General features: G+C 39.4%; 1 protein-coding gene across 1 annotated transcript in view; it reads left to right on the top strand.

Annotated features, from left to right (window-relative positions):
- Fancb (FA complementation group B) overlaps positions 1–15,624 on the top strand; it is a 30,269-nt gene extending 14,645 nt beyond the window's left edge. Inside the window, exons 7-9 of the mRNA XM_075957020.1 lie at positions 13,873–14,303; positions 14,419–14,653; positions 15,119–15,624. Of these exons, the coding sequence (XP_075813135.1) occupies positions 13,873–14,303; positions 14,419–14,653; positions 15,119–15,521 (1,069 nt within the window). The 3' untranslated portion in view covers positions 15,522–15,624. The remainder of the gene's footprint in view (positions 1–13,872; positions 14,304–14,418; positions 14,654–15,118) is intronic.
- The last annotated feature ends 223 nt before the right edge of the window (positions 15,625–15,847 follow it).

Consider the following 15,847-nt stretch of genomic DNA (forward strand, 5'->3'; position numbering starts at 1 on the left):
AAACAGGAAGTGCATTGTAGGCAACTTCCCAAACTCTAGAATTGACAGAGACATCTTGCTGCCTGGATAGTCACCCAAAGTTCTTCTGTACCATTGGGGCATCCATCTTCAGCCTACAGGCCCATAGTATCCAGCAGATTTTTCCACGAAGCAGGAAATGTCAACGATAGCTTCACCTATATTGGCAGTTTGTCAGTCACTTTCTTTTGTGTCCTGCAGAATGTCTGGCAGATTCTTTCATAAAGCAGGAACCCTAAAGGACCATCTCACCTTTAGGCAAGTTCAGCAGTCATTTCTCTGTGTGACCTGCATGTTCAGTTCATACACCATAACATCAAGCAGTCCAGGCAAGAACAGTTTCTTGCCTAAATGGCTAGCAATCTACATAAGGAGTCTTTTTGATGCCATTCATCCTCTTGAAGTAGATTGGTGCTGCCAGGATGTGTCTCATTGTCATGAAAAGTCTTAAGCTCTTAAAACATTTTAAATGCCTTATTCTGAAGGTCTCTGAAAGATTTGAAGAATATCTATCTAACTGCAATATATATCTATACACCTAGAAAACCTAACTAGCATGACTACAAGCTTGACTATTATAGATGATTATTAACCTATATTTCTTAATTATACATTACATTTTTAAATGAGCTCAACAAACACAATACCTTAATCAGAACAGAAATATACATATAACAAAATTAACCTTAAATTTGTTTCAGTAAACCAAGATCCATACCAATGCAAATCTCTATAGCATATCCCCCTTTAAATGTAAGCAAACATTTATAAATAATTATTTAGGGAATTTGGGCATAGTTTTTTCCAAACTGCTTTTTTGCTTTTTGTTGGGTGAAGTAATTTACTGGGGGTATTCACAACAACCTTTCAGTGGGGTCTTGGTCCATCAAACCATATTAGTCTGGAAGGAGTCCATAGGTTCACATCTTCTGTGGAAACAAAAGAACTCTTTTTCCAAAGTAATATATCCTTAGACTCAAATTTTAAAGTTGAGATACCTTTAAAAATATATATGTTGGTTTAGCTTAGCAGTCCATACAATAAAATGTTTCTCTGTACTTAGCTCCTTCACATTCAAAAATTTAAAGAAAAAATAATAATATAACATAATCCAGACTCTCTGTGTATAGTCCATCTTTACGTGGCTTATTTTTCTTTCTCATTATTTTTTCTACAAGTTTACTCTGTCTCCTTAAAGACTTTGTCTTATTTAAAAAATAAAAAACATTAACTTCTTTTTGTAACTATACTCTTTTTTTTTTCTCCTAAGGCTGCATACATTTATCCAACACTATGACCCATTTAGAAGTCTTTTTTTTTTTCTGGATCTGTCTTTATTGTGTATCTGTAATTATTTTTGTCCAGGAATGCTTCTTAAAATGCAAAGTGACATTACTAGAACTAAGGTTGCTTTACCTTTTGGCTCTGCCCAGTCGAACATGTTGGAGGTCCATTCATTGCCTCTGAGAGCCATTCTCTCCACCTCAGATCCAGGGTCAGGTCGCAGCAGGTCTGGGTTGCTATTAAGCAAGTTGTAGGACTCTGCTCACAAACCTCATTTAAATGCTCCATAGCTGGACTTCCCTAAAGAGTCAGAGTTTGTGCTGGCAGCATGGCCAAGGAATCTGCCATTTCCAAACTGCATTTTTTGTTTTGTTTTGTTTTTGCTACCACTGAATCAGGAAGACCTCTATTAAAGGAGCTGCAGCATGCTGCCAGCAGAGCCCATCTGAAAAAAAATGTGGCTAATTTTAGTTTCTAGAATTCCTTTCCAAGTCCTCTCAGGTTTTATGTGGATTTAGCTAGTACACGTTGGAGTGCCAATCTGTTGTGTTTTGTGTAACACATTTTAATTCTCACTTACCATGTTTCTGCTCTTTAGTAGCTATATGTGTTTGGCCTGCAATGCTCTACAAATCTTCATTTTGTGCAAATGCATTGAGTTTATTTGAGGAGCATGACATTTACAAAATTATGATAGTATTCTCAGGAAGGAGATAATTAAAGAGCACATGAAACTTTTGATCAACGCATTGAGAAGAATTAGGACCATGTGGAAACTTTAAACTAGCATGGACTGGAGAAAGTTTAGTTAAGTAACTAAGTCTCTGATAATAGAAGTTTTTTTTTTTCCTCAAGCTATTGAAATCATGGAGAGGAAAACAATATCTCTACTCTCTGGAGCCTACCCAAAAGCTTTCCCACCAAAACAGTAAACCACAAATGTGTGTGCAGACAAGTTGGAGAGACTCTGCTAGTATATTTGACTATAACAGTATCGAGTTTAAACAACTTACCCAGCAATTTGAGTTTTCTACTTGATCTCATTTTAGTGAGTTTCTTTTTATTTCACGACAAAAGATCTCACTCTAGCCTAAGTTGATCTAGGACTCTGTTTTGCTCAGCCTGGCTTCAAACTCTTGATTCTTGTATCCCAGCCATTCCAACACCAGGATTCCAGTATGTGTTACCATGCCTAGTGTTTCAGACTTCTAAGGTGTTTGAGGTGACAGATCATCAGATTTGGGGCTTTTTTATTTCATGAGGTGAGTTAGGTGAATTCTTTTTCTAGTAAAAAACCAGTTTTACAATCCTGAATTTTATGAATACAAATTCATTATATAATTTTGCTTCATTAATGATAGATTTGGTTTGATCATGTTTAGTCAAAAATATTTGCATTTGTGAACATGAGTGAAGTTGGCTTGAAATTTCCTTCAATAATATTTTCTTGGTTTTAGTACCAAAACTGTAATAGTTTGCTCATTTGTTCATTTACTTATTCATGTCAAGTCTTGCTTTGTTGTCTAGGCTGGTCCAGAATTCCTGGGCTCAAGCTATCTTGTCAGCTCTGTCTCTGAAGAAGCTGGGTTGTTTTGTTTTATTTTTCCTGTTCTATGGAACACTGTATAAAATCCAAGTTATAAATTATATATACTTTGCCATTTGGTTGTACTGATCTGGAAAGCAGTGGATACCTGGAATTTTCTCATGAGATAATTTTAATCTGGTGATCAATTTCTCTAAAAGTTGTGGATAATTCAGATTTTATTCTTAAAAACCCTTTGCTTATATTTTCTACTAATTTAATGCTAAGATATTATAAATATTTATCGATTGTGTTGTCAGTAGTTTTCCATTCTAAATCTTGCATCTATTCATGATCAATTTTCCAGAGTTTTGCTCATTTTGTTAGACTTTTAGCCTAATAATTTTGTCTTAATAATTTATGATTTTGAATTCTTTCCTATTTTTTTTAAATTTCTAGTCCTTCATTTTCTATTTTTTTAGGTTTATACTATTACCCTTTTTCTAACTCATTCATCATGATGTGGATGGATTGGATGTGGATTTCTTTATTGTTATCGGGGTTTCTGTCTTGCCCAGTTCTCGCAGTCATTAAGTCCCAAAGAAATCACACAGAGGTCTACATTAGTTATAAACTAATTGGCCTAGTAGCCCAGACTTTTTATTAACTCTTACAACTTAAATTAACCCATTATTTTAGTATATGTTACCCACATGGCTCGGTACCTTTTTCAGTGAGGCAGTCACATCTTACTTCTTCTGTGGCTGGGCCAGGACTGCAGAAGTAACTTCCTTCTTCCCAGAATTCTCCTACTCTTTTGCCCTGCCTCTACTTCCTGTTTGGTTGTTTTGCCTATACTTCCTGCCTGGCTTCTGGCCAATCAGCGTTTATTTAAAATATGATTGGCAGAATTCAGACCATTGTCCCACACCACTTTATATTCTCCATTAGGTTGTTAAACTTCCTTGTAGTGATATTTTATTTGTGTTTTAATAGATCAAGTTTTCCTGGAGATCAGAGTGTAGAGCTAAGCCACTAGAGGCCAGGCAGTGGTGGCAGACACCTTTCGTCCCAGGACTCAGGAGACAAAGGCAGAGGGATCCCTGTTAGTTCAAGGCCACCCTGAGCTACACAAAATTGATCCAGTCTATAAGAGAAACAGAGCTCACACAAAGGTGATCCCAGTGCTAGAGAGGTGGAGACAGGAGTGATATGGCTGGGCAGAGAGAAGAATATAAGGCAGGAGGAGACAGGAGTACAGTGTAGTCTGAGGTTTGGTGAAGACAGTTGCAGTTGTAGAATCTAGTCCGAGATGCATTCTGAAGCAGTCAGAGGATAGGATCGTCTCTTCAGTCTAAGCACTGATAGAGATAAATGGTCTCTGTAGTGACTGGCTGCACTACTTCTCTAATCTCTCAGCTCTCATCCCCTAATGTCTGACTCCAGGTTTTTATTAAGAAGAATTAGAATTTGTGCTATACTTCCAGGCTCTAAGAATTGACCTTTTTTTAAGCAGTCCTGGAAAGGGGCTAAAAGTGGTGTTACACTTGGTAATTCTGTATTTTGTGATTCTTAGCCTACCTCCATACCTTCTATTCATCTCATTGACTCCTACGTTTTGTCCTCGGATCTGCTCCATTCACTAATTTCATCTCAGTTTTCTAATCAACTGTTCATTCCAATCTATGCACTTCACATTTTTTATTTACATTTATTTATACTTTCTAGGTCTGCCTGGTCAATTTTTATTATCTCACAATTGTAAAGCTTTTATTCCCTTAATATTCTGAAATAATTACTTTTTAAATGCTTTTTATGTATAGAAAATTTCAGGCATACCAAGAAGCATGATGATCTATTCTCATCACTTGGTTCCAATGATTGTCAAATCATCGCTAATCTTGTTATATATCCACCTTTATTCACAGCCTCCTAAATTATTTTGAAACAAATATGACATATGTAAGTATTCCAACACACACACACACACACACACACAGTGAGAACATTAAAATTGTGTTTGGTTGCCTTTCTCAAAGATTAACAATAGTTCTCCTGGACAACGTTCACATTTATCACTCGTCTTGAGGTTGAAATAAGCTTTTAAAACATAGGCCAAATAATATTTAGAAACTGGCCTTCTCTGTGTATATATTCCCATAATCTGTACATACTTCTTTCTTGTGTGCATGTTGTTTTTCTTGTAATGCATATTTTGAAGAAACCAAGCATTTTTCCCTATAAAGTTTAATGGCCTAGGCTTTGCTGAACTCATCACTTAACACATTTCCCTGTCACCTTTGTGCCCTCTAAATTAGAAGTTAGGTAGCAAGGCTGAGTCAGAGTAATGTTTGAATTTATGTTAAAAGAATGCCTAATAGATCATTGCCTTTGGTAGAATTGCCATTTTTACTATGTTGATCCTCCCAATCCAAGAGCAAGGGAGGCCCTTCCATTTTCTGGTATCCTCCTCAATTTCTTTCTTCAATGCCTTAAGTTCTTGTCAAATAGATCTTTCACTTCCTTGGTTAGAGTTACCCCAAGATATTTTATGCTATTTGTGGCTATCGTGAAAGGTGATGCTTCTCGGATTTCCCTCTCTGCTTCCTTATCCTTAGTGTATAAGAGGGCGACTGATTTTTTGGAGTTTATCTTGTATCCTGCCACATTACTAAAGGTGTTTATCAGCTGTAAAAGCTCTTTGGTGGAGTTTTGGGGGTCGCTTATGTACACTATCATATCATCTGCAAATAACGAAAGTTTAACTTCTTCCTTTCCAATTCGAATCCCCTTGATCTCCTTATGTTGTCTTATTGCTATTGCTAGAACTTCAAGCACTATATTGAAGAAGTATGGCGAGAGTGGACAGCCTTGTCGTGTTCCTGAGTTTAGTGGGATGGCTTTGAGTTTCTCTCCATTTAATTTGATGTTAGCTGTCGGCTTGCTGTATATAGCTTTTATTATATTTAGGTATGACCCTTGTATCCCTAATCTCTCCAATACTTTTATCATAAAGGGATGTTGAATTTTGTCAAATGCTTTTTCAGCATCTAATGAAATGATCATATGGTTTTTTTCTTTCAGTTTATTTATATGATGGATTACATTGATAGATTTTCGTATGTTGAACCAGCCCTGCATCTCTGGGATGAAGCCTACTTGATTATAATGGATAATTTTTCTAATGTGTTCTTGGATTCGGTTTGCCAGTATTTTGTTGAGGATTTTTGCGTCGATGTTCATGAGTAAGATTGGCCTATAATTCTCTTTCTTGGTTGAGTCTTTGTGTGGTTTTGATATCAGAGTGACTGTAGCTTCATAAAAGGAATTTGGCAATGCTTCTTCTGTTTCTATATTGTGAAATACATTAAGGAGTATAGGTATTAGGTCTTCTTGGAAGTTCTGGTAGAATTCCATATTGAAACCATCTGGTCCTGGGCTTTTTTTTGGTAGGGAGGTGTTGATTGCCTTGGTGGGCTACTTAGTCTAGGGTTAGTAGCCCGCCTGGCAGTTCAGTTATTCCAGGGTCACGGAGAGGCACTACCTGGAAGATATGGGCTAGGAGACAGGAAGAAGGCCATGCAAAGTTTGTCAAAGCCTCCGTTTATTACAGATGTGGTACAGCTTTATATATGGTAAAGAGTTGGGGGATGGACACAGGGTCCTGGGCTCTTGCCGCGTGGTTCACGTAGGTCACGTGGTTCTCGTTGGTCACGTAGCCAGGTTACCTTCGGTCAGGTCACTGTAGGCCAAGAAGTCACAACTAGGAGATGACACACCTAGTTCTCTAGATAGTTTGGAATGTGGGGTGGGTTCCGCTAACAGATAGCTCTCATTAACAGCCAATTTGGGTGTGGGGTAGGCTTTGTCAACAGAATGATTCCTAACACAATTACGGGTGTGGGCTTCTCTGCAGACTCCCCAGGGTGATGGTTCCTGTAATGATTTTAGGAGGAAATTGGCTCCTGACAGGGAGGTTTTTGATAACCCCTTCTAATTCTTCGCGACTAACAGGTCTATTTAAATTGTTCACCTGGTCCTGGTTTAACTTTGGTATATGGTATTTATCTAAAAAAGTGTCCATTTCCTTTACATTTTCCAGTTTTGTGGCATATAGGCTATTGTATAAGATCTAATGATTCTCTGAATTTCCTCTGTGTCTGTGGTTATGTCCCCCTTTTCGTTTCTGATCTTATTAATTTGCAAATTCGCTCTCTGCCGTTTGATTAGTTTGGATAGGGGTTTATCAATCTTGTTGATTTTCTCCAGGAACCAGCTTTTTGTTTCATTGATTCTTTGGATTGTTTTCTGTGTTTCTATTTTGTTGATTTCAGCCCTCAGTTTGATTATTTCCAGTCTTCTACTCCTCCTAGGTGAGTCTGCTTCTTTTTTTCTAGAGCTTTCAGGTGGGCTGTTAAGTTTCCAATGTGAGCTTTCTCTGTTTTCCTTAAGTGGGCACTTAGTGCTATGAACTTTCCTCTTAGGACTGATTTCATAGTGTCCCATAAGTTTGAGTATGTTGTTTCTTTATTTTCATTGAATTCCAGGAAGACTTTAATTTTTTTCTTTATTTCTTCCTTAATCCAGGTATGGTTCAGTAGTTGACTGTTCAGTTTCCATGAGTTTGTAGGCTTTCTGGGGTCAGTATTGTTGTTGAATTCTAACTTTAATCCATGATGATCTGATAAGACACAGGTGGTTACTAATATTTTTTTTGTAACTGTGGATGTTTGCTTTGTTATCGACTATGTGGTCGATTTTCGAGAAGGTTCCATGAGCTGCAGAGAAGAAGGTATATTCTTTCCTATTTGGGTGGAATGTTCTATAGATGTCTGTTAAGTCCATTTGCTTCATTACCTCCATTAATTCTCTTATTTCTCTCTTAGGTTTCTGTCTGATTGACCTGTCCATTGGTGAGAGAGGAGTGTTGAAGTCTCCTACTATTAGTGTGTGTGGTTTGATGGCTGCCTTGAGTTTTAGCAATGTTTCTTTTATGTACGTGGGTGCTTTTATATTAGGGGCATAGATATTCACGATTGAGACTTCATCCTGATGAACTGTTCCTGTTATGAGTATAAAATGCCCCTCTCCATCTCTTCTGATTGATTTAAGTTTGAAGTCAACTTTGTTAGAGATTAGTATGGCCACACCTGCTTGTTTCTTAGGTCCATTTGCTTGATAAGCCTTTTCCCAGCCCTTTACTCTGAGTAAGTGCCTGTCTTTGTGGTTGAGGTGTGTTTCTTGTAAACAGCAGAATGTTGGATCCTGTTTTCGTATCCAATCTCTTAGCCTGTGCCTTTTTATAGGTGAGTTGAGTCCATTGACCTTAAGTGATATTAATGACCAGTGGTTGTTAACTCCAGTCACTTTTTTAGTCATAGAGTTTGTGTGTTTCCCTTCTTTGAGTTGATGTGGGAGTGTCATATATCAATCTGTTGATTTCATTGGCTAAGCAATAAAGAAACTGCTAGGCCCATTGGATAGGCCCACCCTTAGGTGGGTGGAGTAAACAGAACAGAATGCCGGGAGGAAGAGGAAGTGAGCTCAGACTCCGCAGCTCTGCTCTCTTGGGAGCAGACGCCTTCAGGAGAGACGCCATGCTACCTGCTCCAGGGAAGACGCACGCTATGAAGCTCCGACCCAGGATGGACTCTGAACTAGAATCTTCCCAGTAAGACCGGTGCCATACAGATGATAAGAAATGGGCTAGTCCAGGTGCGAGAGTTAGCCTAGAAGAGGCTAGATAGAGCTAAGGGCCAAGCAGTGTTTAAATGAATACAGTGTCTGTGTAATTATTTCGAGTAAAGCTAGCCGTGCGGTGCTGGGTGGGAACGCAGCCCACCGCAGCTCCCTCAACAGAATGGTGCCCAACGTGGGGCTAAACCTACTTAAAAAACCTGAGAAGGCTTAAAAATAATGGAGAGAGAGTTTAACACAGATTTTTGCTGTTTGTTGGTGGCGTGCTGTAGAGAGATTTCCTGATTCAGCAAGAGCAGCAGAAAAAAAAGCTGTGTTATTTTAAAGCATGGCTTCCTGGGGCTGTGCCGCCAGTGCAAACTCTGGCTTTATGTTTGTGTTCGCGCTTGGGATCGGAAGGAGAGTGCTCTGAGACCTTGACGATGACTCAGAGCTCCCCGCCTGCTCCTGGGCAGAAGGCAGAATCAGGTTTAGGCAGGCGGAAGAGCGTGGCGGATTCCTGCCGTCATACAGAGACGTGTTTTCAGACTGCGTAGTGCTCTGCGTGTCAGATTTGGATGTTACTTGGATGAAAAGAATTTCTGTGCTGCACGCTCAGTCTCAGAATTAAAGTGCTGAGTGCCGCTCCTACCTGGTGGCCCCAGAGCTAGCACAAAATGGTACGTCCTCCATTTTGAAATTTTCCTGACTCGGCTTTAGCTGCAAAGCCTGCAGCTCATTAAGAGGTCCTGCCACGAAACACTTAAATGGTGTTGACGAAAAGCTGAACGCATGCTTTTCGGTTTTCAGCTGTAGCAGGAAAAAAGCTGCGCCGTTTAAAAATGCCAGCTTTTTGGGCCATCCTGCCAGGGCAAACTCTGACTGTTTGAGGCAGGAGGGCCAGCTACTGAGAGAGGACTTGAGTGTTGTCTGTTGTAGCTCTCTGGCTGGCAGGTACCTTGAAATGCCAGTTGTGGCTATAAACATGGCTGCAGCCTGTATATCCGCCATGAGGCTGGAAAGCTAAGGAATGGACTGGATCTAGCTGGCAAAGCCACGCCTTTAGTCCTACTGAGATTGCTTGGCATATTAAAGACTCACGTGGTCAGAAAAAGAGAAATATACAGTAAAGAGAGATTCAAAGACAGAGAAAATTTCTGAATGGTTTAAAGTGTGTTAAAAATATATGCAGACTAAAAGTTAAAATTCTTAAAGTAAACCTCTGTGACTTCAAGGTGTGGTAGCACACGCCTCTAATCCCAGTGCCTAGAAGGCAGAGACGAACAGATCTCTTTGAGTTCAAGGTGTAGTAGCAAACACCTTTAATCTCAATGCCTGGGAGGCAGAGACAGGCGGATCTCTGAGAGTTCAAAGACAGCCTGGTCTACAGGGTTATTCCAGGTCAAAGATATACGCTCAAAAAGCAATAAGTTAACCTAGGAATGTCACAGCTTAGATTCTTAAGCGCCTACTGATTTAAAGGCGCAAATCAAAAGTGCTCCTGGATAGTAAAAAATTGTAGATTCACAATAGGACAGATTCAGACCACTAAATGAGTCACACTGTTGGATGAATGTACGTTGGCTTGGGAGAGAGAAGAAAAAGAATATAGAGAATAAAGTTAATGGTTTAAAAAGAAAAAGTAAAAGTAAAGTCTTTAAAGAGACAGAGTACAGATAGTTATAGATATAAAAATAAGCCGCGTAAAGATGGAAAATTCACAGAGAGTCTGGATTATGTACATTGTGTTTTCTTTAAAATTTTTGACTGTGAAGGAGCTAAGTACAGACAGACATTTCATTATATGGACTGCCAAATGGAACCAGAACGGATATGATAAGGGTATTACGATTTCAAAATTTGGATCTAAGGATATGATACTTTGGAAAAGAGATTCTGCTTTTGTTTTCACAGAGGATCAGACCTTGTGGATTGCATTTATCCCGATTTGGTATGATGGACCACGTCCTCCTGAAGGGTTGCTGTGAACATCTTCAGAAAATTGCTTCGCTCAACTGCCTACTGAGATGACCCTGGCACACAGGTTATACCATGAAAGGCCTAATTAACGACGCCCCCATTCAGCAGGAAGCAGTTTGGAGAGAAAAAACTGCGCCCATGTTCCCAAATATGGTTTATAAAACGTTCTTTTACATTTAAAGGGGGATATGATAGAGATATGAATAATTTGTATTGGTATAGATTTTGCTTTATTGATAGAGATTTACGGTCAATTTTGTTATATGTATAAATGTTTCTGATGTAACTTTTACTTGATAACTTTTGTTATATGTAATTTTGCTATGTTAAGGTTAAAGCCTTCCTTTTTTTGTTTAAACAGAAAAAGGGGAAGTGATGTGGGAGTGTCATATGTCAATCTGTTGATTTCATTGGCTAAGCAATAAAGAAACTGCTAGGCCCATTGGATAGGCCCACCCTTAGGTGGGTGGAGTAAACAGAACAGAATGCCGGGAGGAAGAGGAAGTGAGCTCAGACTCCGCAGCTCTGCTCTCTCGGGAGCAGACGCCTTCAGGAGAGACGCCATGCTACCTGCTCCAGAGAAGACGCACGCTATGAAGCTCCGACCCAGGATGGACTCTGAACTAGAATCTTCCCAGTAAGACCGGTGCCATACAGATGATAAGAAATGGGCTAGTCCAGGTGCGAGAGTTAGCCTAGAAGAGGCTAGATAGAGCTAAGGGCCAAGCAGTGTTTAAATGAATACAGTGTCTGTGTAATTATTTCGAGTAAAGCTAGCCGTGCAGTGCTGGGTGGGAATGCAGCCCACCGCAGCTCCCTCAACATTGAGTTGTGTTGGTGAAGGGTCTCTAGATGTCTGAGTTATTGTGGTCATTGTTGGACTCCTTGGTTAGTGATTTTCCTTCTATTACTTTCTGTAAGGCTGGATTTGTGGCTGCGTATTGTTTAAATTTGTTTTTATCCTGGAAAATTTTATTTTCTCCATTTATAGTGAACAAAAGTTTGGCTGGGTATAGTAGTCTGGGCTTGTATCCATGGTCCCTCAGTTTCTGCATTACATCTATCCAGGACCTTCTGGCTTTCATGGTTTCCATTGAGAAGTCAGGTGTAAGTCTGATAGGTTTACCTTTATAAGTGACTTGGCCTTTTTCCTTTGCAGCTCTTAAAATTCTTTCCTTATTCTGTATGCTTTGTGTTTTGATTATTATATGGCAAGGGGATTTTTTTTTTGATTCAGCCTATTCGGTGTTCTGTATGTTTCTTGAACCTTCATAGGTATATCTTTCTTTAGGTTGGGAAAGTTTTCTTCTATAATTTTATTAAATATGTTTTCTGGACCATTGAGCTGCACTTCTTCTCCTTCTTCTACTCCTATTATTCTTAGGTTTGGTCTTTTTATTGTGTCCCAGATTTCCTGAATGTTTTGTGATGAGAGTTTGTTGGACTTGCTGTTTTCTTTGATCAGTGTGTTTATTTTCTCTATGGTATCTTCAGAATCTGAGATTCTTTCTTCTAACTCTTGTATTCTGTTGGTTATGCTTGTTTCTGTAGACTTTGTTTGTTTACTTAAATTTTCCATGTCCAGCCGGTCCTCTGTTTGTGTTTTCTTCTTTGCCTCCATTTCAGTTTTCAAGTCTTGAACTGTTTCCATTATCTGTTTGATTGTTTTTCCTTGGTTTTCTAGGGTATCATTCACTGATTTATTCAATTCTTCAAACTTTCTGTTATATTTCTCATCCATTTCTATAAGGGCATTCTTTACATGCTGTTTAAGGGCGTCAATCACTTTCATGAAGTCAATCTTTTCTACTTCTTCTTGATTAAGGTGTTCATGTCCTCCTGTTGTGAGGTTGCTGGTTTCTGGTGGCTTCATGTTGTTTTTCAGATTGTTGGGTGAATTCTTGCCTTGGCGTCTGCCCATCTCTTCTTCCAAATGCTCCCTTATGGATCTTCTTTTACCGGATCAGGTCTCCTTGCCTACTGATGTACCTTCCCAGTGATGGCTCTTCCCAGTGATGACTCTCCTAGTGCCTAGATCATATCTCCATGCCCAATGATGGCTCTCCTCAATGCTGGCTCTCCTGGCACCCAGATCAGGTCTCCGTGCTGGTTGGGTAGCTCGTAAACAAAGCACCTACCTTGCTTGGTGCAGGCAGGCTATAGAAACAAAGGCACTCCCGCCCGCTTGGGTGCCCCGAGGATTCGGACCCAGTGCCCAGACAGGCTTGGCTGGGTGATGTTGTGTGTCGAAAGAGAACAGGGGGGCCGAAGTGGGGAGGGCTCTGGATCCAAGCTGGGTGGGATAGGAAAAAAGAGGCAGTATGCAGGGAGTAGAGGCCCTGCAGAGAGCCCAAGAAGGATAGGGGGTTGAGGAACTTCTGAGTTCCCTGTCCCAGGCAGGTGCCCCGGGGTCAGAAACTCACCCCAATGTTGGCTCTCCTGGCACCGAGAGATCAGGTCTCCGTGCTGGGTGCTGGTTGGGTAGCTCGTAAACAAAGCACCTACCTTGCTTGGTGCAGGCAGGCTATAGAAACAAAGGCACTCCCGCCCGCTTGGGTGCTCTGAGGATTCGGACCCAGTGCCCAGACAGGCTGGGCTGGGTGATGTTATGTGTCAAAAGAGAACAGGGGGGCCGAAGTGGGGAGGGTTCTGGATGCAAGCTGGGTGGGATAGGAAGAAAGAGGTAGTATGCAGGGAGTAGAGGCCCTGCAGAGAGCCCAAGAAGGATAGGGGGTTGAGGAACTTCTGAGTTCCCTGTCCCGGGCTGGTCACCGGTTAATAATTTTGATAGAATTGGAAAGTGCCCAAATAAACTTGAATTATATTTGTCAATTTTGAGGATTATCAGTCAGAAAATTTTCTAAAAGTAAATAATTTATATTTAAAAGCTAGGTTTTAAGTTATTCAGGAAAGTATAAGACTGGTTTACTTCAGAGGTATTTTTGTTCCAAATTATTACCAGAACGTAAAAATGACTAATTTATTTTACTTATTTTAATAATATTTTATTAATTCATTGATAATTACTTGCAACGTATTTTTTATCATTTTAACCCTTCTTCCTCAACTCTTCCCAGATATACCTCCGCCTCCCTACCACTCAACTTTACGTTATTTCCCTTTTTTAAAAAAACCAGGAAATCTAGTTTGTATTGCTCAGCTCCTCTTGGGTGTGGGATTACCGAGGAGTATGGTTGATATATTTGATGTTATAGACCTTTTCAAGTCTGCATGGCTTTTACTCCCAACTCTTTCAAATTTTACATTCATATAATTTTCTCTAGGTAAGGAGACAATAACTGTTTCTTTTGTTTTTGTAAATACTTAACTATTTATTTGATTCTTTTAAAAGAACATGCAGAATAAACCAAATTCTTGTTTTTTTGCAGCTCTTCCAATGAAATGACTTTATCACTGATAATGGATCAAAGCAACAGGTCCACCTTTCAGCTTCTGAAGTGTCAAAGTCAGGTGACTAGGTTGAGTATGTATTCTTTTCCAGAAGCAGACTTGAAGCCAGTGGAAACAGGACCAGAGACAAAAAGGATCAAGTTGACCTCTGGTAGCAAGGAAGAAGAAAACTCTTCTTGTGAACAATTATCTAAGATAGAATCTACCCACATAATTACTGCTGTCACGTCTCTTTCACCACTTCTAGTATTCAACAAACTGTGTTGCACTTTGCTGTTAAACATTAGTGACAAAGATAGTGTTAAAAACACCGTGCGTGATTATGTTATATGTGGCAGCCTTGATTTTAATCTACAAGATCTTTTTAGTATGAACCACCTACTGGCATTCCCAAAGAAGGAATCAATAGGTAATTTGAGGGGGTATTTTTTTTATTGTATGCTTAATTGAATCAGAAGTTTTTGAAAATCGGTTGATATTAGACAGAATTTAAGGCTAGAATCTGTGATGTGTTTTTCTTGTAGAACATATGGAAGATCTTTTATTGCTTCTTGCAGCACTGCACAAATATTGTTTTCTTGTCACATCGCCTACCCATGCCCCGAATCTAATGAAGATATGGCTCTTGAAACACATGAAATGTGAAATAATCAATGGATTTAGAGAAATATACCTTTATAAAATGCTTCGAAATTGTGGGGCACTCTTCTCTTGGGAGCCAAGAACAACATTTGAAGGAATTTTAACAGTCTATTGCAGGTAATGCACATCCAGTTCAAATCAGCTCAGAGGAGTCCATGTGTCTGAGTAGTCTAATAACAGTCCTATGTAGAATTCTATTTTCCATGTGTCTGAGTGGTCTAATAACAATCCTGTGTAGAATTCTATTTTCCATGTGTGTGAGTGGTCTAATAACAACAGTCCTGTGTAGAATTCTATTTTCCATGTGTGTGAGTGGTCTAATAACAATCCTGTGTAGAATTCCATTTTCAGTGACTATTATGCTGCTCTTCTTTCTAAGCAAAAGATTCATAGTCAGGCCAGTAACCGGACTGATAGTGAGATGGATACTGATATAATCCGAATTTTATTATCGAAAGTATGCATCTTTTATTATCCATCTTAGTGTTTACGAATGCATATTAATTGACTGCTGTAATCTTTTGCATGTGACTGTTGTGTGCTGTTGCAACTGGGTCACATTATGTCTGTCTTTTATTTCAGGAATGAGGGAGTTTTGTTCCACTGTCTTGACCAACTGATCAGAGTTCTCCCTGAAAGATGTTTCTTCAGTTATCTGAGATTAGGAAATGAGGCTTTCCTAATGGGTCACTGGTTAGACACTCTGGAGAAGGAACTAGTTACCTTTTGTTCTCTTTCCACTTCTGCCTTTGAGTATGCTAGAGATGGAGCTATGCATAAGACAAATGAAGCAAAGAATAGTCCTGCAGCTGCTTCAGAGGAGGAGGACAAGATCTGTCTGCACAAGCAGGAAGTGCAGAGAGAAAGAATGATAAAGGACTTGAATCTGAAAGTGAATGGCAGCAGTTATGTGCAGATGACTTTGGCTTTAGCTGAGATTCAGCTGAAATCAGACCTTATTGCAGAGAAACTGGCCAATTTGTAATTGCACTTTCAAAATCTTGTTTTAGGATATTCCAGCTATCATGAAGTGTTTAATTTGTTATCCTTATTTAATATAAAGATTAAAACTTATTATAATCCCTAGGATCTTGTTTTTCTTCTATTATTTTTGTGTATGCTGCAATTCCATAATCCAGGCTGTTCTAGAACTCGTTATGGAGCTCAGATTGGTTTTATTTAGGATTGGAGAAATCTCCCTGCCTCAACCTCCTGAGTACCAAAATTACATGGGTGTGCCACTATGCTGGCTCAATGATCAGTTTTGATGACACAATATAGTATTTCTATTTATTATGTTCTCCTTTTATC

This window comes from Microtus pennsylvanicus, chromosome X, assembly GCF_037038515.1.
Source record: "Microtus pennsylvanicus isolate mMicPen1 chromosome X, mMicPen1.hap1, whole genome shotgun sequence".
NCBI classification, from domain to species: Eukaryota; Metazoa; Chordata; class Mammalia; order Rodentia; family Cricetidae; genus Microtus; species Microtus pennsylvanicus.